Raw genomic sequence first — 22993 nt, 5'->3', positions numbered from 1 at the left:
AATTAGTGAATGTAAGATATAAATCAATCGTGCTTCTTTTTACTTAAGCCCAACAATTCCAGTTGAAAACCAATTACTACAAAACATGGAATATGATAATTTTTTGGACTGTACATCCATTAGCACTATGCTTTTGCATGCGTTACTGTAGAAACATTCTGAACTAATCAATTCATGTCCCTACTTAATCCAGTAAAATAATTTAGCTGACGAGTTCAATAAGACTGTTAAATTAAAAAACAATAGACGATGTGGAAATGGTCTCACGTGAGACATATAAGGCTTAATTAAATTAACTTTCAAAGTTAAAATAGTAAACAACAAGTTTGTAACATTTAAAAGGGCCAGCTTTAACGACATAAATTGATTTTCTGGTTGAGAGCAATAATAAGTTTTAGAACAGAGTATGGAAAGAAAAAAAGGTTTTCGCTGAATTTGTGGAATATTTGAAGAGGCTTTATTAATTATCTTATCTGAATGCTACACAGGAAATGATGAATTTGTTGGCACGTGAATAGCTTATAGACGATGTAAGAATTAGTTTAAAGCAAAGTAGATGTATATCTTTAATTAATGGGAACTTTCCAGTTGGTGATGGAATTTAAATGCATTAACTTGTCGACTGCCAAGTATTTCAGCTGGTACAATACAACTCTAATGCTTCTTCATTTTGTAACTTTTTCGTGACGCCATTTTGGATCGAAAGTGAAACAATTTGTAAGTAGGTCAAATGCATGTATGGTGCTGACATCTAGCGCTGAAGTTAGGTATTACTGAGAACGGATAAACTCGTCCGTGGCACTGTGTTACCGATCGGCTTGGACGAGTTATCTCGTTTACGGCATTGAACAGGTTAAAGTCGTAGACAAAGAATTAAAGGCATTATATGGAATTTACATGTGATCATCATATTGAGTTGTTTTGAAACACCAACTCCTTCAGGTGATAATCTAGAAGAATTGAAAGGATTAGTTAGACAAATAGCACTATGTAACACAAAATTTTGTTCCTGAATAGTATGTGTTGTTTTTTAATTGCTTACGTTGATAGAGTATAGATAATGACCATTATTTCCTTCAAACTTTGCTTTTGTGACCTGAATAATGAAACTTAGAAATTAACCTGTTTTATATGTAAAAACGGGCAAATTTGCACATTTTCATTTACATAAGGTCTGAATAAAACAACATATGAATCAAGATTTACATGTTTAGAAATGAGTAGGTTTTCGAGATTTGTGACTGTAATGTAAATCACTTTCATGTATCAACCCCCAAATATAGTCTCTCATCATTTTTTTATTATATGCTCCTTGGTAGTGGCGTTGGAGGTCCAGTATACCTTGGTGGAAGCGATCGCCCTGCTCCTCTGAGTATGCTCCCATGTTCTCCTCGAATTTGTCAAGGTGAGCGTCAAAGATATGGACTTTCAGGGACATCCTTCAGCCCATTTTGCCGCAGTTCTTCAGAGCCTCAACCAGTTCCACATAATTTTCGGCCTTGTGATTGCCCAAGAAGCTCCGAACCACTGCGATATAACTGTCCCAAGCTATTTTTTCCCTTTCTACCGAACCTCTTGGGGAATTTTGTGCACTCCAGGAGCTTCTTTATTTGTGGTCCAACGAAGACACCAGCTTTGATCATTTCCTCGAACAGCTTAAGGAAGAAGTCTTGAAGGTACTTGAAGGCTGCAGACTCCTTATCAAGAGCTGTAACAAATTATTTCATAAGACCCAATTTTATGTGCAATGCTGGAAACAACACTTCTGGAGGTCTACTAGTGGCTCACACTTGACATTGTGCCTCCCCACAGAGAATTTTGTCCGTTGTGGCCAGTGCTTCCTGTTGTAGTGCGCTGCGGTGTCCCTGCTACCCCAAAGGCAAAGATAACAGGGAAACTTGGTAAAGCCTCCTTGGAGACCTATCAGGAATGCCACCATTTTGAAGTCTCCGATAACATTACAGCCATACTCGTCATACTTTAAGGCTTCTAGCAAGGTCTTGACGCTGTTGTATTCCTTTTTGAGGTGCGCCGAATGAGCCAGTGGAAGAGACGGATAATTATTGCCGTTATGGAGCAGCAAGGCTTTGAGGCTTCTGGATGAGCTATCAATGAAGAGACGCCACTCGTTCGGGTTACAGGCAATTCCAATTGCCTCGCAAAAGCCGGATATATTGTGTCAGAAGCAGAAGTGAAGAAGCTTGAAGAATGTCGGTGATGCTTCCTCGAACTTGTGGCTTTTACACTTTCATCTAACAAATCCCACTCCTTGAGCTTAGATATACTAAAATCTCGGCATTTGACTTTGTTAGACCAAGATCTTTGATCAAGTCATTGAGGTCTCTTTGGTTGGGGTAGTATGGGTTTCTCTCACCAGGTGCACCTCTGAAATTGTAACCTGGATCTTCAACATCTACCTCCTCTTCTACAACATTCTAGAAAGTTCTTGAAAATTCTTGTAAGTTCGAGAGAAATCTGTATCAACTACTCAGACTGAATCTACCTGGAATGTTCTGGAAAATGGATAAATTTGAAAATTTCATTACACATACATAACAAAAGTAGTTTCTTGCCCAAACATAAGCATATTAGGTAAACATCCAGCCAATTTCTGCCTCTGTTGTACAGTATGATATCAGGACATTTGACAAGTTTGTCCCAGTCAGTTAAGTGAGATTAATAAACTTTGTAATCATCTATTACACCCTTAGCCAGATAAGATGGTGTGTGCTTCTTCAACACACACAACTCTCTGTACAACGTGGTGCAGATAGCCTAGTTACTTTGCACCAAAAAATGCTAACAGACCAACCAACCTCAGTACAACGTAGAAAAAAACTGGCTGTTGAAATTACTCCTCTGATTAATATGTATATCTTTTAGGGTTTATCTGTTTTTCCAACACACAAGTGATGGTCTTTGTTCAGATAATGACTAATGGAATGCTTCATATCCATTAATCCAGTAATGTGAAGCACATACTTATTACGTCACTCAGTCTCTTGAAAGAGACTAGCAATATCTAAAGCTGTTTTTTTCGAGGAGAGAATCAATAATTATTTGCTGAAATTTACTCTTTTGAAGCTAGTTTCTCTCTCACTCACACACACACTCAGTGCAGTTCATGATTCACACTTGGTCAGTAGAATCTGTTAGACATTAGCGATAGTTTCAAAACACTTTAGGGGCATCCATTCCTTATGTTATTCAGGGTCTACAGAAGCTGCTTATGCAAGGGATGATATGCCACCAGGTACAGTACAGGCATTACACTGCTGTGCACCTATAGCTGTTCATACAAGTGGTAAAAACTTATGCATCAACACTCAGTTTTGCAATCTGTGCTTATCACACACCCTCTTGCTGCATGATGAGGAATGTCCAGGCTAGGTCTGCATCTCGGAGCTGCTCATTTTGGAATTAATGTGTGGTTAAGTTTTAGTACTCATTTCACAGTGGTCATCACTAGTATGGGTCTGAAGTGGCTTACATGTTGTCAAGGTACCCTAGATCAAAACATTCACTAAACAGACATGGTCTCACCCTATGGCAAGATAATGTATCTGCATTTCTTTGCTACATTCCTGAATGGTGAAGTAAAATCATGTTATACTCTTGGAATGTCATGATCCAATATCATAAGGATTTTTAAAGTTCATAAATCACACGAGATGTATGTTGAAACAGTAATTATTAACTAGTGCACCCACGTGTGCTGGGAGCTGAACATACGTTTTGGTTCATAGTGTTAGGAAAGCAAAACCAACTCTATAACCGGTATCGGTTTCCTCACCTTCTCTTATACTCAAATAACTTCTAGTGTGGAGCTGTCATGCTAATGAACCCTACAGACAGATTATATTACTCATACTACTGCTACCTGCTTTTATGATGGTAAAATGTGGGTCTTGCAAGTCGGCTCTGCCACTTTACACATTAACACAATTTCGTCCGCAGTAAACCATGAATAGAAGTTTTACACTTCTCTCTGGTAAATATACACAAGTGGTTCATGGTACTGTGATTAGCTTTCAGTGGCATTTAATCTTCCCAGCAACAGTCAGTTCACCTGTTACATAGGAAAAGATTTATTCAAGTTTTTACAGTCTATTTCATACACAACTTGATAAATTGCTTAGATGATCCAAAAGCATTCAGAAATATACCTATCAATTCACATCAAGATCAAGACGTCGACTGTTTGGTAAAGCAAGGTCAGTGTTTATTGGTATGAAGAGAGGTCTCAATCAAACAACCAATACAAAGCAGTATCCACCATGTACAGTGGACCGCCATTAAGCCGCGGACCAGTAAACCGCGAAATCGCTTAAGCCGCTGTATCAAGTCTTGTCCCAAAATTTTTGATGTATTAAATCTACTACCTGGCTGTTTAAAGTTTCTCACACTCACCTTGTCTTTATAATTTCAATGGGATATTTAAAAAGGATTTGCTTTAATTTGGGAAATAAATAAAATATATTACAATAGAAATCGACCGTTAATCTACCTTATCCACTCTCTATGTCAGCTTTACGGAGGCCGCCATTGTTACCGAATCACACCTCTCCATACATTAAAGTTAATCCGCAGTAAATCCGTGAAAAAAGTGATCAATAATTGAAGTATTATTTTTAATTCGATAATCCGATATTTTTATGGAATTGTATAAATATTAGCCACAAACCCAATAGAAATCACTTCAGTTTCTGAATTATTAGTGAGCATATCATATTGACATGGCGGCCCGCATGTAACACGGGAAGACGAAATTTTACAGGGAAAAGCGAACCATCGCAATGCATTGGTCGCTTGTGTTAAAACGGCACTTGTCAATTGTATCTGAATAGTCTATACATTAATATTATAATGATCACGCAATGGCCCGGATGAGGCTCGTCGGCGGAGCTGTTGGCGACTTCGGCTTTTCAGTCACAAAGGTTTAAGCCGCGGTTAAGCAGGTTGATCCCCCAAATACCGCGGCTTAACGGCGCTCCACTGTATAATGCAACTCCTTTATCAACCAGGAACTCCATAACCCAGCCACGTACTCTAAAAGGAACACAGCGAGCTCCACCCACTCAATTTAAAGCTGAGTAATCACCAGTTTCATTACTTCAGTCAGTGGCTAGATCCTTTGGGTTTGTCACTGGCCTTCCTAAATTTGCTATGCAGTTTAGAACAGAAGATTCCATCAGTTTTGCTTCCCAGCAGGACAATGACAAAGCAGTTAGAAATGTTTTATCAATCCATAACTATAACACTAACCCTGTCCCCTTTTCACTCTTCTGTACTCAATCTCATTGACCACCTTGAACCTTACCGCTTTAGAGATTACTGTGCTATTAGGGTGTATACGTCATATATCTGCATCCAAGCTCTCAGAGGATCTTCTTTTACAAGCCTTAACTTGAGCTAGGTCAATGGCTTGGTCTTCACTGGATCAAAACATCAGAGTAGCTGAGCTGTGCCTTCAGTTGGTACTTGACTGTGTTGAATGCTGGACTGCCAAGACTGTAACACTGACTTTCCTAATCCTAAAACAATTGGATCCAGGCAATCACTTGCTGGGATCTTTGTAGAAAGAAGTTCATGTCATTCTTTGCTGCCCCATTGTATGCTTGAAGAAGAGATCTGTTTGATATTAGCTTCAGTAGTGCATGAATTACATCCAGATTTCACTCTGTCAGTCTCTTGGTTCACCTCAGTGGACACTCAGCTATGATGGAGGAGCTATTGAGTAGGTAGGTACTAGAAGATCTACACTAAAGAACACTTATTTCAATCCTTGGATTTCTACTTGACATGATGCTGGATGTACTTCATCAACTTTCCCTACAAATGGTCTGGTATTCAAACAATTCACCTTTGTTTTTAAACTTGCTCCCTCCCTTCTGAGAAGGGGCTCTGCTACTCAACATATCCTCTTCTCTTCTTCGTGGTGTCTGCTGTAACAATCATTTAGCATTACAGCTCCAGTTGCCAGAACGCATCACCAATGATACTTTTTCCTTGTCATCAGAAAGACTTCAGTGCCTCTCTTTTGAAAAAGGCTTCTGCCTAGTCCATCAACCACCATCCTCATCAGCAAAATCTCACTGCATCACCAACAGCATCTCACTGTTGATCTGGGGCTCATTATCTTGTCCTAATCCCCAACTTTCCTCCACCTCAATTAGAGATTACTGTTCCACCTGTTAGATTTTGGCTAGATTACAGACCACCCCCTCACAAATAGATTCTAAAACACTCCAGCAGTGATCAGTGGTATCAACAGCCAACAATTTCTCTCTCTCCTATAACTGCATCTCTTTTTCTCTACTTGGCAGCTTCAAACACAGCTGATGCTGAACTTTTCTTTTGATAAGTATCTTCAAACAAAGTCTGCACATGAATGCACCTCACAAACATGAACATTATCCACTGTGAATTGAGCAGTACGATGTGGCTACCCTACTATTATCCAGTTAATTGATAGAGAAGACAACTTGCTATTTATGTGCGAGAACAACTTGGCAGAAAACTGGGCTAACTGACAATTAATGAACTCTCACCATTTGTACCAAAACAAGGTGAGATGAAGTTTCTACTTATTTGATCAACTCACTGCTTTTAAACAGAAAATTTTTAAAAACAATTTTAAAACTTTTGACCTTACCTAAGTTACAGATAGCACCATGCTGTACTATGTATGGATAATGCATGTGGCCTGGAGATAGGGAACTTTGTATATACTATCACAGTTTTTTGGTTTAATTAAGATATACTGATACAGCTATTGGTAATTTATATATATTTACCATTAGAGATTAAAAAATTCCTATTAACATATACTAATAAATTACTAAGAGGTTTTTATAGACAGAGATTTGTCTAGATTGTCCATTATCCTGAGCAGAACCTCTTATAGAAAGCTTTAGCAATAATTGATCCAATTTCAGCATCTATGAGATAGAAGTATCTGAGAAAGAGGGAACAATCCCTTATTCTCTCAAGTCAAACACATAAACGTGTCCATATGTTAACTTAAGCTTTACTTCCTTTATATTAAAGATTGTGATTCTTTACAACTTGTGTTCTGTCACAGGTAGAGTAAATACAGGCACTACATTTCATTTTCAGTATTTGTTGAATTGTTCTGTTATTGTGTAGATTTTATAGATTGTTTTCAGGAAAATCAAGGCAGTTTGACAATAAATCAATGGATTTTCTTCAATAATAAAGTATATTACAACATAAATAAGTGGTTTCTTCCAATGAAAGTTGGCATACAAAGAAGGTCAAATCAGATGTTAAATCATCTGCATTAGATGTATATTTTTGAGAAATTTCATTTTAATTACCAATATTATTAGCTTTGCACAAATGTTGTCTTTATTGGATTTCTGGCAAGACGTACATATCGCTGACATTGAAATTCATTAATTTAATATCATGATGGCAAATTGCCAACATAATTTTTCCTTATTTAACTTAAGCACATATTTCAGTTAATTTACATTTTGTCAAACTGCATCCTAACCAATTTCTTACTGTCATGAACTATCTTATATACTTTGTGTCATAGTTCAGGTTATTTAGCACTGCTACCTTGTTACCTTTACCTGTGGTAGGCTTCTGGAATGGGTTGCCACTAGATGTGTCAGTACAGTTAACTTAAGAGAGTTTAACAGAAAGTTTGATAAATATCTGAGTGGTAAGAGCTGACTCTTTCACAGTTATTCAAAACATATTGTATGTACTAAGTATTGTGTTCACTGACATGAGATTGAAGCTACCTTGTGGTACAGATAATAAAATACTATGAAAAGATGAAACAATAAATGATATGAAAAACTCTATTCTGTCTTTAAGAAAAAAGTTCATATTTAAGAACTTCATAGATGTATGAGCACCTGTCTTGTGTTCCTTTAATATAAAACTTGTGTAAATTCTTTCTTATAATCTCCATTTTGATATCTGGGCATGTTTTGATGACTACATTCTGAGGAACATATCCAAGTCATAAACTATAGAATAATGTTGTTCATTTCATCATGCATATTCTAGAAATGTATTTTCCAAGATTAGTAAAGATCTTATTTGTATCATTACAAAATTCTTTGCAGTATGATTCTTTAAAATTTCCATGCTAAACCAAATCCATTACATTCTAATTAACTGTGTTTAAATCTTTGTTACTGAATTTATTCGTTTACGAGGATAACTTCTCTTGGAATGGCCACATAGCAACAATCATATTCCAGTATGTCTTGCAAATTTTAAAACATATACTGCTGCAACAACTCTTGAAAAAACTGTCTTACACGGATAAACCTTGTTCTTTATAAATAGAATAGCATTAACGAAGCCAAGCCTATACATGAATGTACCTCTCAAGCATGATCCTTCTCCACTGTGAATTAAATTAAGTCCAAGATGTGGCTGCTTTTGATTATCATCCAATTTGCTGATAGGAAAGAGAACTTTCTATTTTCATATATTATATGCTACTTTCCCTGCAGAAAATGTGACTAATTGCTAATTAGCACACTTGTATAATTTCCAGCAAAACAACATAACTTGAAATGTTAACTTGATCAATTCTCTTCAACCTAACTGGAAACTCGGAAAACAATAATTTTGAAAATAATTCAGATCTTCATTAAGAAGTACCTAACACCATCTAATTCTGAAATATGCAATTGGAAAACAAAATATTCCATGTGACACTACAACATATTCCCCACTATGTAAATCCTTTATTGACTAAAGAGGTTTAAAATTACTTAAAACATTTGTTCAGCATGTTTGCTGGAGGTAAACATGCAGGATGTTTGTAAAAGATTGAAAAATACCCATCATGCAACAGTAGGTGTAGGATGTGGACGACCTCCTCTATGCCTTCCACGACTTCTTTTCACACCACGATTTGGCTCACCTTCCACTTTAGTAGACCCTTCAACAGCTGTATTAGTGCTACAAGATGGACGCATCTTTGGTGGCTTGTTTCTGTTGACCTGCGTGGGTGGGGAAGCATTGGGAAATAGTCTGCTGACGTTTCCCACAGCTTTGGTTCTACCTTCACGAAATACCATCCTCATTCCAGTCCGCAGGTACTCTGGATTCTTGATGAAGCGAAAGTGAACAATAGCTTTATCTCCTGTCCTCAGGCAATCTTGAGACATAGAAATGATAGATGCTGTCTGTCGAACACTTCCACAGTGAACTGGAATATAATTTTGAAAAAAGATAAGGTATATTACAAACTAACAATCTGAGGTAATTATCAACAAATACAAATTACACAGAGATTAGAACATAAGGTAAACTTAACATCAGAATAGAAAACATAGAAAAAAGAAACGAGAAAGAGCATTTTGATGGGAAACAGCACAGGATAAATGAAATAACATATGTTAACCCTTTGGAAACATTTTTTTTTTATCAGCATAGTAAATCCAGCAGGCCATCTTTCTTCATGTGCATTAATATTAAAAACCAGAAAAGATATTATTAAAGGTTCAATCCAATCCTACTGTAAGACAATACTAACAATATTAGAATAGAGTTTGGAGAAAAGGTTGGAAAAAATGTTATAATTATTATACATGAAAATAACTTACAATGATATTTTGTAGTATTGATTTGTATTTTGTTTTAAAGGAAATGTCATTTCTTCTATCCATTTGGATAATTGAGAGTATATGCATATAAATTAGTTAGGTAAGGGTTATTTCAAATTTTAATGGATGACTATTTCACATCAACTAAAACAGGTTTCTGAAATGTACCATTTTATGGTGATCAATAAGAATCATTACAGTCAGTAGACTGTATCTATCTTGGAAACATGTGGTATTGGCTAAGCAAGACTAGATTCCACTAAAAACGTAACATTTGTATTGAATAATTTAAGTGTACCAGAAAAAAGGAGTAAGACTCATCTGATGATATTTCTACAGAGACATTTTGAGTCAGGTGAAATTCAGGTCAATTCTTATGTCTCTTGAGGTTTGAAAATCACAAATGAATGTGTTATCTACTTTGCAGTTGTTTAGTACACAACCTTCTAGGAATCAATGTAACAAATTTTTCTTAGTGAAAATGTAATAAACTAGTTTTCCATTCTACTTATTCTTTAGGCTTCTGTTCAGGAAGTTAAATTTGAATAAATTAATGATCCTGTTACATAAAATATACTTGTTTTTTTGTTCTGAATGTTATTTTGACCAGATGCTCAAAGAACAAATCTATTCTTCTCCATTGATGAAAAGGGAATTCAACCATGAACTTTGAATCCTTATTATCAAACAATGCAAGGTTTTAAGACTAACAGCAAATAAATATTTCCTCAGGTTATATTATCACATTCTTGTACCCACTTTACTGAAACTTGATTGAATTCACATTATGGAAATAATAAATATTTTTAAACATGGTGCAAAGTATTAACAAATGAAATGTTAGTCACTTTGGTAAAATCATGAGAGTACAATTATCATTGTTATAAAATAGTCTTTAGCCACCTAACATAAGCAAAACCTTGGAGTTCCATCCAATTCTAGTTTGACTGAATTTAAAACGAAAGATAACTGTAACTGTTTTAAATGGAAATCGCTTTGAAAGTTTGTGCTTATGATCTTTCAGCATTCATTGCTGTTGTGACATTAAAATTAAAAATGCTATTAATTTACCATAATGATGCTTTATTGGATTTCATTCAAAGTTTAATGAATATTCATCTAATACTATTGTCATTAAGTTAAATAATATTCTTTGTATTATAATGGAAACAATAAGAACAGTTTCCAGGATAATAATCAGGGATTACTTTTATCATGACTGATGTTATTTTACAAATAAGTGACACCAGTTCAATATGTTAGGTGTTCACAAGTGTTATTTGGTAGGATATCTATAAATATATTTCATATATAGAATCTCCAACTTGTAAATTTCCATCTTGGTTTAATTAGCAGCTGAATATTTTAATTTAAAGAAGTACTATTCCAAAAAAAAACTATAAACAAAATGAAATTACAATACATTTATAATGATTTTTCTGTTCTTCTGTAAATATAAATATTCATCTAAGTAAGTGTCTCCTCTTTAGACAAGTATTTCACAAGACGAAAACCTGAATGATCTACCAAACATGAAAAAGATATGCACAGACTACTGTTGACACAGGTATATTCATACTTATTCATAATAGTCTTAATTTAATAAGAAAACCTTTGTTCAGACAATAGACATGGTTATAGATATCAAAATGGCACCAAACTACACCAAAATTATTGAAGACTAAGAATCTGGACTACAAGAAATTTCTGTAGATAAAAAAATGGAGATAACAACTAAATGAAATGAAGATTTCTTATTAACCTTTCATCCACTCCTTCCATAGTCCAACTAAATTCCCCTCAGTGTGGATTCCTGTACGTGATGAGGGAACCTCACAGGGAAGGTTCTGTTCTTTCAGTTTACCTCCTCTGGGATCTAAACATCCACCCATGTGTTGCTGTGCATGGCAACCCATAAAGGGAAGGAGAGGATCCTGGTGGTTGAGGGGTCCAACACACCATTTTGGCCATGAATTCTTGTAGACAGGCAGCCTTGGGGTGGCCCCCCTTGGGTCAATCGGCTGGCCCACTTGAGCTAGGGTCAACCAAGTACCAGTGTTCGATCTTCTCAGCAAGTGTTGTGGACATTGTGTCTGATGCTGGTGTTTGGATATAGTGCTCATGAAACCGTGGCATTGCTGCAGTATCTTTGTTTGATATTGTAGTGCATCCTTTCATAGGGCTCCATGCTGGGTGGGGTCTGTGGACACCAAAATTTCTCATTTTTTATTATGGATCCTCCAAATAAAACCTTAAATAAAATAGTGAAAAAACAGTCCATAGCTAAACGACCACGTCTTGAAGATCCTGAGCAGCAATCCTCACCATCTGTAACACCTGTTGTACCTCATTTTCTTATCTTACATTCTCTTTCAGACAAACCTTTAGGGCAAATGTCTCCCTTTTTCATTGAGAAGGGACTAGATGAACTTGCTGGCTCTCTAAAGTCAGTAAAGAAGCTTTGATCTGGTGACATATTGGTGGAAACATCTATATCTTAACACAGTGAACTCCTATTGCATTCAAAGGCAATTGGAGATATACCTATTGAGGTTACACCTCATGCAACTTTGAATTCATCACAAGGAGTTAATGTTGAGAGGAAAAACATCCCTGGGTCAGAGATTCTTGCTGGTTTCTCCACTCAAAAGGTTTCTGCAGTGAGATGTATCTTCACTCGCAAAGATAGAATTAACATGCCAACAAATATCCTTGTTCTGACATTTACATCACCATGTCCACTTGCTACCATCAAGGCAGGTTATCTTAATTGTAGGCTATGGCCACACATTCCAAACCCTCTCTGATGTTTCCAGTGTCAGGGTTCGGTCACTTGAAGACGTTGTGTTGTGGTTCCTTGAGGTGGCAAGGACCATGATGACTATGAGTGTGAAACTGACCCTCATTGCATCCACTGCAATGGCTCTCACCCTTCCAACCTTTGTTTTGCCCTAAATGGCTGGAAGAAAAAGAGGTGCAGTGTTTGAAAACAATTCATAACATTACTTATCCTGAGGCTTGAAAGTTACTGTCCACCACTTCATCTCAGATATATGCTGCTGCACTTCGTTCCACTACTACAGTGGGAGTGCAGACAGATCTCTCTTTGCCTCCAAAAGAATCATTCTCAAAACAAATGAAAAGTATTTTGACCTCCATGGTTTTTAACCATGAATCAACTTAAACACCCATCTCTGTCCATTACATACATTCCAACAAACCCCAAGATCCACTTCCTTTGGTTCCATATACAGGCATTTCTTTGGATACATTTTCTTTTCCCACCCCAAGATGCAAAACTATCATTCATTCATGTCCTCAGTTGCTGGAATCCTCTTCCAACAACAAAGACCTGTCCAATCGACCCAGGACAGGATCCATGGAGGTCAATAGACCTCCCTCAAATAAGGACAGTAAGGAAAAAAGACATGGCCATAAACAGAAGGGTTCTCCACCCAATTCACCTACACATAAATAAAAATGGCCACCTTGATACAATGAAACTATTGAAGTTGATATTCTAACCTGGATGGCATCAAAACACTGATTGCTTCCTACTATCCTGTATGTCTCTCCTTACAGGAAACATTTCTGAAACCTGCCAATACAGTCACCTTTCAGTAGTTTTCTTTGTACAGAAATGACTGGCTGTGTGATGGACAAGTTCATGGAGGGGTGGCACTGATGGTTGATCAGCATGTGCCCACCCTGTCTTTGCCACTCGACACACCCTTGAAGGCCATAGCCATCCATGTTTCCTTGGGTCATATCATCACTGTTTGTTCTCTCTACCTGTCACCTGAAGAGACATTTGATAAATCAGACCTTGATGCTCTCATTGAACAGTTGCCGTCTCCCTTTTTAATCCTGGGGGACTTTAAAGGACATCATCCCCTCTGGGGAAGTGCTGATATTGATGGGAAGGGTCACTCCATAGAGCATATGTTCTCTGATCACAACCTTTTTCTTTTCAATACTGGTCCTTATACTTATTTTCATGCACCTAGTCAGTTTTTTACTGCTATTGATCTCTCAATTTGCTCCCCTTCATTATTCTCCCACTTTTCATGAAGAGTTGACAATAATCCACAAGGCAGTGATCATTTTCCTATAATTTTGAGATAAACTGGCCATAGTCAATGCCATCTGATCCATTTACCCCGGTGGAAGCTGGATCAAGCAAACTGGCCCTGTTTCACTGCTCTCGCTGTTCTATGCTAAAAATATATCGTGCTCTTATTTGTTTGAAACTTGACTATGGATCACTGGTCTATGGCTCTGCCAGGAATTCGGCCCATTCATCATCAAGAACTTCAGCACTGCACTAGGGCTTTCTGCACTTCCCCAGTTCAGAGCTTATACACAGAGTCTCATGAACCTTCTTTGCATCTTTGCAACTATCTTTACTATATGCTTCAAAACTTCATTCCTTACCAAAATATCCCACTTGGGATTGTGTTTTCCTTCCTCGTTGGGCTATACTTTTTTCAGAATAGACAATCTGCCATTGCTCCTTTTGACCTTTGTATCCAGGTGCAGTTGTATGATTGGGTCTGTCCTTGGATAACATTGCTGTATCCACTGGTCAGCCTATCCCACCATGGCTTCTTATGGTCCCCAAATGTGCCCTATTTTTAAGTCATCTGAGAAGAGCAGACACTCCCAATTGGAAATACTGTCTGTTATTTGCTAAATATCTTTCAAACCATCCTTTTATTCCTATTTATACAGTTGTTTCGAAATCAAGTGACTGTGTGGACTCTGCCGTGTTTTGTTGTGGTTTTGTGGTTGCATACAGAATTCCCTCTACAGCTTCTGTGTTCACTGCTGAACTGTGTGCCATTTATCTTGCCCTAGATCACATAAAAGCTAAACAGTATTCAAACTGCACTATTTATACTGACTTGCTTAGTTCTCTACTGGCCATAGAATCGCTTCACGTTAGCTCACACCCCATTCTTGCCGATATTCAAAACTGATTGGCCCAATTACCTTTAACATCTACTTCTAACCAGTTTTTCTGAATACCAGGCCACGTTGGTATTTGTGGGAATGAGCTCGCCGACACCGCAGCAAAATCTATCTGCTCTGGCACTATCACTGCTGTGCCAGTTCCATACATGGACTATGGTCCTGTATTCAAGGCTCGGCTCCATGCTAGTTGGCAGTTGACTTGGAATGAGCAACGTGACAACAAGCTTTTACAAATAAAACCCTATGTTGAACTTTGGCCGTCTTGCTTCCGTAAGGATCAGAAAGAGAAAGTTGTTCTGGCTAAACTATGCATTGGCCACAATTTTTTTTAACTCATTGTTTTCTTTTATCTGGAACTGATGCACTATTGTGTAGTCTGTGTGATACTCAGGTCACAGTAAACCACATTTTACTTTCTTGTCGTCATTACGACACTGAACGACGGCACCATTTTCATGATATTCTGTCCCAAGGTTTATCCATAACATTAGAGAGTGTTATTGATTATGGTGACACTGTCCATCTTGGAAACGTTTTTAGTTTTTTAAAGGCCATCAATCTTTTTGATGCCATTTAAGTTTTTAATATATACATTAGACCTTTTTTAATGAGATTCCCTTTTAAGAATCACAGGCTCTCTAGTTCGATTTGAAATTAGAAAATGGCCATAACGTGAAATAACTCGAAAGCAGGACTGGAAAGGCCAACTTCAGATGACTGACACTGTTGTTCGAACTACCTGTTAGTTATCCTGGTGAGTTATTATTAAAATTTTGCTACAAGTCTTTTAAAAGTTTTATTACTTTACTTTTTAAAAATGACCATAACATCAAATAACTCAGAACCAGGACTGGAAAGGCCAACTTCAGGTAACTGATGTGGTTTCTGTACTTACCTGTTAAGTCTTCCTGGCAAGTTATGATAATTGCAGTTACACTACAGAAAGTCCTCTACAACTTGTATTACTGTAGTTTTTCTCTTGATGTTGTAGCCTAGATGTAAACATAGGTTCTATGCTATTCATGTTTTTTTTTAAACTTTGTTTTGTTTTACCTTAATTTCCTTTTATAAATTTCCTAATTTTACTTTAATTTTAACTTTTTACTGGATGTTTGGCACAGATAGCCTAGCTGCTTTGTGCCATAAAACACCAAATCAACCAACCAATCAATTAAATTCACTTTATGTTACTCTGATACTCAAACTGATCATCTAAATGAAAAATCAATACTGAAAAATGGTTGGCTAAATACCAATCTATGTCACAAGCCAGCAAACATTCCAGAAACCTTGCACTCTAAAAGTCATCACCCTCCAAATACTAACATTATATCATTAGCTGGCCTAGAAATAAATGTCGCTTTTGAGCTGCAAAGTTTGAAAAAATATAAACCAGTATTGTAAAACACTTGCTTCGACATACTTTTGCCAATACGTAACAATGCTCTTTATGCACCTGTTGTAGACATCAGGGTTTCTATGGCCAATGAGCTTCCTGAAAGCTACTTCTGCAGCTGCCTAGTTATGAAAGCATTTATTGTTCAAAAAGTTGTCAAAGTGCTTGAAAAAATGAAAATCTGTAGGGGAAAAGTATGGGGAATAAGGTGGACAAGGCAGAACCTCAATTCCCAATTCCCTCAATTTTTGGAGTGTCATCCTTGACAGGTCTCATAATGCCAATTTTGTTGATCTTCAGTTAGTTCATTCAGAACCTAATTATCCAACTTTTTCATCTTTCCAATTGCACTCAGGTGGTTGGCAATGCTTGATTTGCTTGTGCCTAGCTTTTCTGCAAGTTCACATACTATATTGTGAGGGTCTGTCTCAACTGCTTCCCTTAATGTGTTTTCATCTAAGAATGGTTTCTTTTCATGACCTTCGCAGTCTTCAAGACTTTCATCTACATGCCGAAACCTTTGGAACCAACTCTGAACTGTACATTCAGTAACAGATCCATCCTAGTTGATGTTCCATGTAGTTTTGGTAGCTTTTTGTCCAAGTTTAAAGTCGTAGATGAAAATCAGATGAAAGTACTTCTTCTCCATGCTGCCATGGGGGTTTCAAAACTTACTTTGAGTAGAGTTGAAATAGCAGACAATTAAGACACCTTGTAAGTGACAAACATTGGATTAAACCAACCAACCAATGATAAGTTACTCAGTGTTGAGCTTCTAAATGTCACTGTGAGAATTCCAACATTTATTTCTGGACAACTAATATATTTAGCAAAATCAGATTCAAGTCTGTCCTGATATGATAGAGAGGTTATAACCACAACACTGTGACTGAACAAATAAACATCATATACAACAAACTACAATAAAGAGAAGTTATAACCACTACAATGTAACTAAAAAAGTCAAAGTCTCATACAATCATGACACTGTTACTGAACAAGCAAACTACAACAGTTATAACCATGACACTGTGACTGAAGAAGTACTCCCACGTCCAACAGCTCTTACCCATCTGACTTTGATCCTGAAAAAAATTCTTTTATATCTTTCAACTTGTTGATAAATTAAAAGTGTTTTTCCCCACCGTGTTTTCATTTTACAGAAAAACAAAACAATAAATGATCACTCAGTTCATGGTACAGTAACTGAACTTTAACCCTAAACTTGGCCAAAACAACAAATCTATACAATGTACCAAGTAATTCAAAAAGATAAACAATGCAAAACAGTACAAAATCACTGGTTTCTCCACTACCTTCATCACATTAAACCACAGATACAGACACTGGTTTTACTGCTACCCTCATTACATTAAACCACAATAATGGGCACTGATTTCACCACTACCTTCATCACATTAAACCACAGATACAGACACTGGTTTTACTGCTACCCTCATTACATTAAACCACAATAATGGGCACTGGTTTCACCACTACCTTCATCACATTAAACCACAGATACAGACACTGGTTTTACTGCTACCTTCATTACATTAAACCACAAGTATGGGCATTGGTTTCACTACTACCTTCATGACATTAAACCACAATAATAGGCACTGGTTTCACCACTATTTTCATCACATTAAACCACATATACAGACACTGGTTTTACTGCTACCTTCATTACATTAAACCACAAGTATGGGTACTGGTTTCACTACTCCATTCATTACATTAAACCATAGGTACAGACACAGGTTTCACCACTCATTCATTGCACTAAACCATAGATACAGACACTGGTTTCATGATAAAAGGAGACAGAGAAATTATGAAAGGTTAATCTCCTCAGTCATGTTTTCCCTATTACACTATCATATAATTATAATACTATCATAGTTCCACAGTTAACTCACCCATAGCTTGGTATCGAGGACTTATTGTTGTTGGATGATGAAGAACTAGAATTTCTCCCTGGAACTCCCAGCATGCTTCAGGATTTATTGAGGGTGACACCATCACCATTCCTTTTCTTATATCTGATCTCTTTACCTGAATACAATATTTAATACAAACTGCTAAGTGACACACTAACCATTCCTTCTCTTGCTATATATCTTATCTTTTCAACTGAATATAAAATTTAATACAAACTGCTAAGTGACACACTAACCATTCCTTTTCTTGTTATATATCTGATCTCTTTACATGAATATAACATATAATACACACTTCAGCCTTTCCATGTGATCAAATTACGTATTACTAATTCAAACTCTGTGCCACATATAAAAGAAACAGTAATCAAATTCTAACTTATGTTTTACAGCTGTAAGTTAATATTATAGTTTTATTTTGTAATGCATGCCATCATTTTTTTTATAACAGTGAGGTTCTCAAGATAACATACAATAAAATCTAAGAATGTTCATGTTTAATTCATGACATGAAGTTGATAGTCAGACACAGTAGAAACTCTGGATGTTTCCTTTATGTTTTTAGTGATATGTATAGTAGTGAGTCCAAGTTTGAGAATTTAGTTCAAAGTGCAGGTTGTACATCTGATGGAAGAAAGGCGAAAGATACTTACCTCAATACATAGAAGCTACCATAAAACATGGAGAAAGCAGTCGGTGTTTCTCTGCTAAGGGGACAGGAGATATTTGTCAAATAGATGGAATAATTGGCCAGCACATGTACCATCAGATACTGATTGTCATGGTATACCCAGAGGTTTATTTGTTATGAGTAAAGGGTTCTACTACCAAGATAATGACTCCAAACACTCATTGTACCTATACAGAAATTACATAGCTAAGAAAGAAGCTGCTGGAATCATTCAAATGATGCAATGACCCCCATAAAATCCTGATTTAAGCCAAACTAATCAGATCTGGGATTTGACAAGTGGTAAGCTATTTCCAAAGAAATTTTATCAGAGTGTATTAGAAACATTTGGAGTAAAATCGTAAAGGACACTTTGATTAAATATGCTGTAACAATGTCTGAAAGACTGTATTCAGTTATTAAAGCAAAAGGTAGAAACAAAGTATTAACTGTTTGTTGAACTCGAGCACTTCCACTGAGTTTCTGTTGTACTAACTACTAATATAAAGATTAATAAACTAGTGTGGTTTATCCTGTGATTTACCTTCTATTGTTCTTTGAAAGTAACCTGAAATCTAATTGTTGACTTTGTCCTGACAGTGATGTACTGTACTATACTATCGAAGAATTGTAACAAAATAAAAGAAAACCCAGTAAAAAAGGGACTGTAATAAGTACATCTATACACTAATGTATAATTACATGTATAAATAAATAGTTTCATCACTTTATTTTTGACACACATTTATGTGCAGTACTCTTTCAACAAGTAATACATTGTACACATATACTTAATGCCAGATCACTGTCTTAAAACTATTACACTGTTGTTGATTATAATAATTACACACAACATGTAGAAACTTTCAGCAAAGAAATCTGTTAACTATGGAATACAAAAGTCTCCATATCCAGTTTTATTGATATTTATTGTCATTCTTAATCTACTATTCTTCTAGTAAACTTACACTAGTTTTGAATTTCCATGTAGAATATTAAACTATACAGTAAGAAAAACAAAGTTCACAAGATATTATGTTTTTGTCACAACAAACCAAGTATCACACTTAAGTATTCTATAGGTACTTCCTGTAGATATAAAAAACAACAAATGTGCTGGCATATTTGCATTTACAATATGCCCCTATTGTTTTTTAGTCACTGTGTAATATCTTAAATACTTTCATAACACTTTGCAGAACTTTTATTTCAAGAGTATTAATTTTTTTCTGTTCCAGATTTCATCTAAAACAGGTTGCAAAATGCAACCAAGACAACATCTACAAGTTACATACCCTTTTGAGTGCAAATGAAGCAGTCTGTCCACTGTGTACTTCTCTAACTGACATTCTTTTCCGGTGGATCGACCTCACAGCAACTGGTTGGAAGTGTCCCAGTGAATCGGGACCAAGGAGAAGCACGTCATTTAGTCGGATTATTCCTTTCAGGGTTGTTCCAGACACCACCGTACCAACACCCTGTAAGATGCAATCAGTGCAAATGTTAAAATGAAAGTGATGAAATACTAAAAATATTCAATTTCTTAACAGTTAAATAAATGTTGGATAACACTTCACTTTTGTATGTGCTATGACATTTCAGAAACTCTCAGTGAATTTTACAAGGTAACTGTAGAGGAAGTTAATATGTGCAAATAACCCGAGGTTAAAAAGATTTCTTCCAAAAATAGATCACATTTAGAGGATTTCATGACAATTCTCTACTTGTTCAGAAGCTGAAAAATTAAACCTCTCCAAACATATCAGAACCTCAAACAGTTTATTTCTACATAGCTGTAAATGTTTCATTTCAAAGGAAAACTCTTAATGAGAAAAAGAAAAAAATATTCTATAGAGTTGTTCAGTAACCTTAAAATCAAAAGGTGAACATACAAAAATTGATGGCCAGTTTGCAATAGCCAGCATATGAAAAAAAACCCTTAAAAGTGCCTTACAATGTGAATTAGTACAAGACTTTTTTAACAATACTATGTTAGAGCTTTCTGATTCAACAGTGGCAGAGAAATCTTCAGTTGAAAATTATCCCCCTCCATTTGTGTGAAAGTTTTGATGAAAGTCTATTTCCTTTTGAAAATTAATTAACCATAAAAGACCTGTTCAGTGCTTACCTTGTCATTACAGACTCAGAGAATGTCAAAAATTCATGTTTATCATTGTGTAGGTTGCAAGTGTAAGAAGTAATGTTTGCATGAAATACAAACATTGGAGATGCAGTCATGATGGAATTCTTATTAAAGTTATTAAAGTGATCAGAAAAAAAGCTTATCCAAAAAACTTGAATACATTTAAAAAAGAAAAGAGAAACTGTGAAGCAGAAGGAAGAGCGAGAATAAGATAATTTGTTATAACCACTTTTGGCATTTTGGTTCGTTCAGTGATTGACAGGCTTATACATGATTGGCGGACCTCAACCAATTAAAGTCATAAGAAATAGTTTAACAATATCTATTGTTGATTCTATTTAGTGTACAAAGTGTCCAAGGTGTCACAAACTTGAAAATAATTCTTACAATGTAAATCAAGTAAACATTGTAAGTACTTGAGCAAAAATAGCCTTGTTTTGGAATGATTTTTCTTTAATTCTAAAACAACATTTCAGTAATTTCATTACATATTTCAAAACAAAATATTAAACCATAAACCTATATACAGGTTTAGACAAGAAACAGGTCTAGCAGATTTTCTCTTGCTCTAAGCTGCCATCATAACATGGCAATTTTCTTATGATGAACTCTTGATTTTAGGGTTAAAGATTAAGTAAATAACAATGTTAAGGTAGCTCAAAAACCATAATTTAAAGGATGTTACTTTCTATGAATAAAAATAATAAAATTTTTCTAGTTGAGATACTGATTCTTCCTATTAGAGTCTAAAAATATTTTAAACAATTTTCATGCTTAAAAGCTTAGAACATGCACCAATATATAATAATTTTGTTTATACTAGGAAAGCCTGTTGAACTTAGCCCTTGATTAATGATTCAATGCAGCCAGTAACAGTTGACAGTGTAGAGAACATTTTTGATTTTTTTTTGATACTTTATCAATGCATATTGCTTTAGAGTTGAAATTGTAATATATTTTCAAAATGCTTTTCTTAGTCACTAAAATATAAACCCTATTTTTTAGTCATTGCAAAGCAAAATCTATAATGTTGGAGACATAATGAAGAATCAGCCATATCTGAAAATGTGATTATAACTTCCAAGCACTGAGTTAAGAATGAATCACATTTAAAACATGATAACTTACAGACTACTGAGTTAAAAATGAGTCACATTTATAGTCATGATCACAACTTACAGGCCACTGAGTTAAAAATGGGTCACATTTACAGACATGATCACAACTTCCAGGCACTACGTTAAGAATGAGTTACATTTAAAAACATGATTATAACTTACAGGCACTGAGTAAGTGTCATCAATCTGAAATTCTGCTGGTTCGGAGTCTGTTGCTGGCATTCGTGCCGACAATAAATTTAAAAACATCTTAAGTAGTTCAAGATTCTGACCTGTGACATTAGATACTTGAAAAATTGGACATAACCTAGTTTGAAAAACAACAAAAATGAATGCAACAATTCAGTTATACATGATATAAAGATATCTAATGACCTGAGAGATGTCCTTGAAAATGCAAAATGTTCAAAGTTGAATGAAATTCAGATAGAGATAAATTATAATGTACTTAATATGAGTTATATCATTTTCTATTTGAAGCAACTATTGCAAGTAAACCCTTTGCACACACACAAAAAGTAAAATCAAATACAATTATAATTAAATTCAGTTACTGCTAAAATCATTACTGACTGTTTAATCCTAATTAAATATTCTTTGAAACTCATATGATATGTTGAAGTATACCTCATTAAAAAGTAAAACTAAATGTCAGCTTAAAGTTTACCGTTCAGAAACAAAGTTTGTAGCAGAAACAACAACGTCATCTTTACAGTGTACAATCACGGGGATTTTTCTACAGCCGGGAGATTTGAGAATCCTTATAAGAAGTTTCATGGTCTCTTGGAGAACATTCAAAGGACACATGTCCACCTTAGTAACGACTACAAAAACTGGAACGTTCAGAGCTAGAGCCAGTCCCAAGTGTTCCTTAGTCATCCCCACTATGCCAGCATTAGCTCCGACCTATGATGATGTGTATATATATAAAAAATATATACACACACACACACGTAATCTAAATGAAATAAATACTGAATATTTATAAAAATTACTGTTTGAAGGTTAAAGTTAAAAAAAACAACTTTCATACACACTAAAGAAATTTAATACTGCACCAGCAAAAGAGATAAGCTTAACTCATTGTACAGTCTTTCTTGATGTTAGCCTAAAGATGGCCTAGGAAGGTCAAAACATTCTTCTCTGC

At 35.6% G+C, this 22993-nt stretch overlaps 1 protein-coding gene across 6 annotated transcripts in view; it reads right to left on the bottom strand.

Annotated features, from left to right (window-relative positions):
- Nucleotides 1-8718: 8718 nt before the first annotated feature.
- GTPBP1 (GTP-binding protein 1) overlaps nt 8719-22993 on the bottom strand; it is a 50510-nt gene continuing 36235 nt past the window's right edge. For all 6 annotated transcript variants that reach the window (XM_076483235.1, XM_076483236.1, XM_076483237.1 and 3 more), the window contains 5 exons: nt 22514-22752; nt 22009-22153; nt 19881-20063; nt 17895-18030; nt 8719-9205 (listed from right to left, as the gene is read on the bottom strand). In XM_076483235.1, coding sequence (XP_076339350.1) covers nt 8838-9205; nt 17895-18030; nt 19881-20063; nt 22009-22153; nt 22514-22752 — 1071 coding nt within the window. In that variant the 3' untranslated portion in view covers nt 8719-8837. The remainder of the gene's footprint in view (nt 9206-17894; nt 18031-19880; nt 20064-22008; nt 22154-22513; nt 22753-22993) is intronic.

Source organism: Tachypleus tridentatus, chromosome 13 (assembly GCF_004210375.1).
Source record: "Tachypleus tridentatus isolate NWPU-2018 chromosome 13, ASM421037v1, whole genome shotgun sequence".
Lineage (NCBI taxonomy): Eukaryota > Metazoa > Arthropoda > Merostomata > Xiphosura > Limulidae > Tachypleus > Tachypleus tridentatus.
Note: the sequence above shows the minus strand (reverse complement) of the source record. Positions and strands in the feature narration are given on the sequence as shown.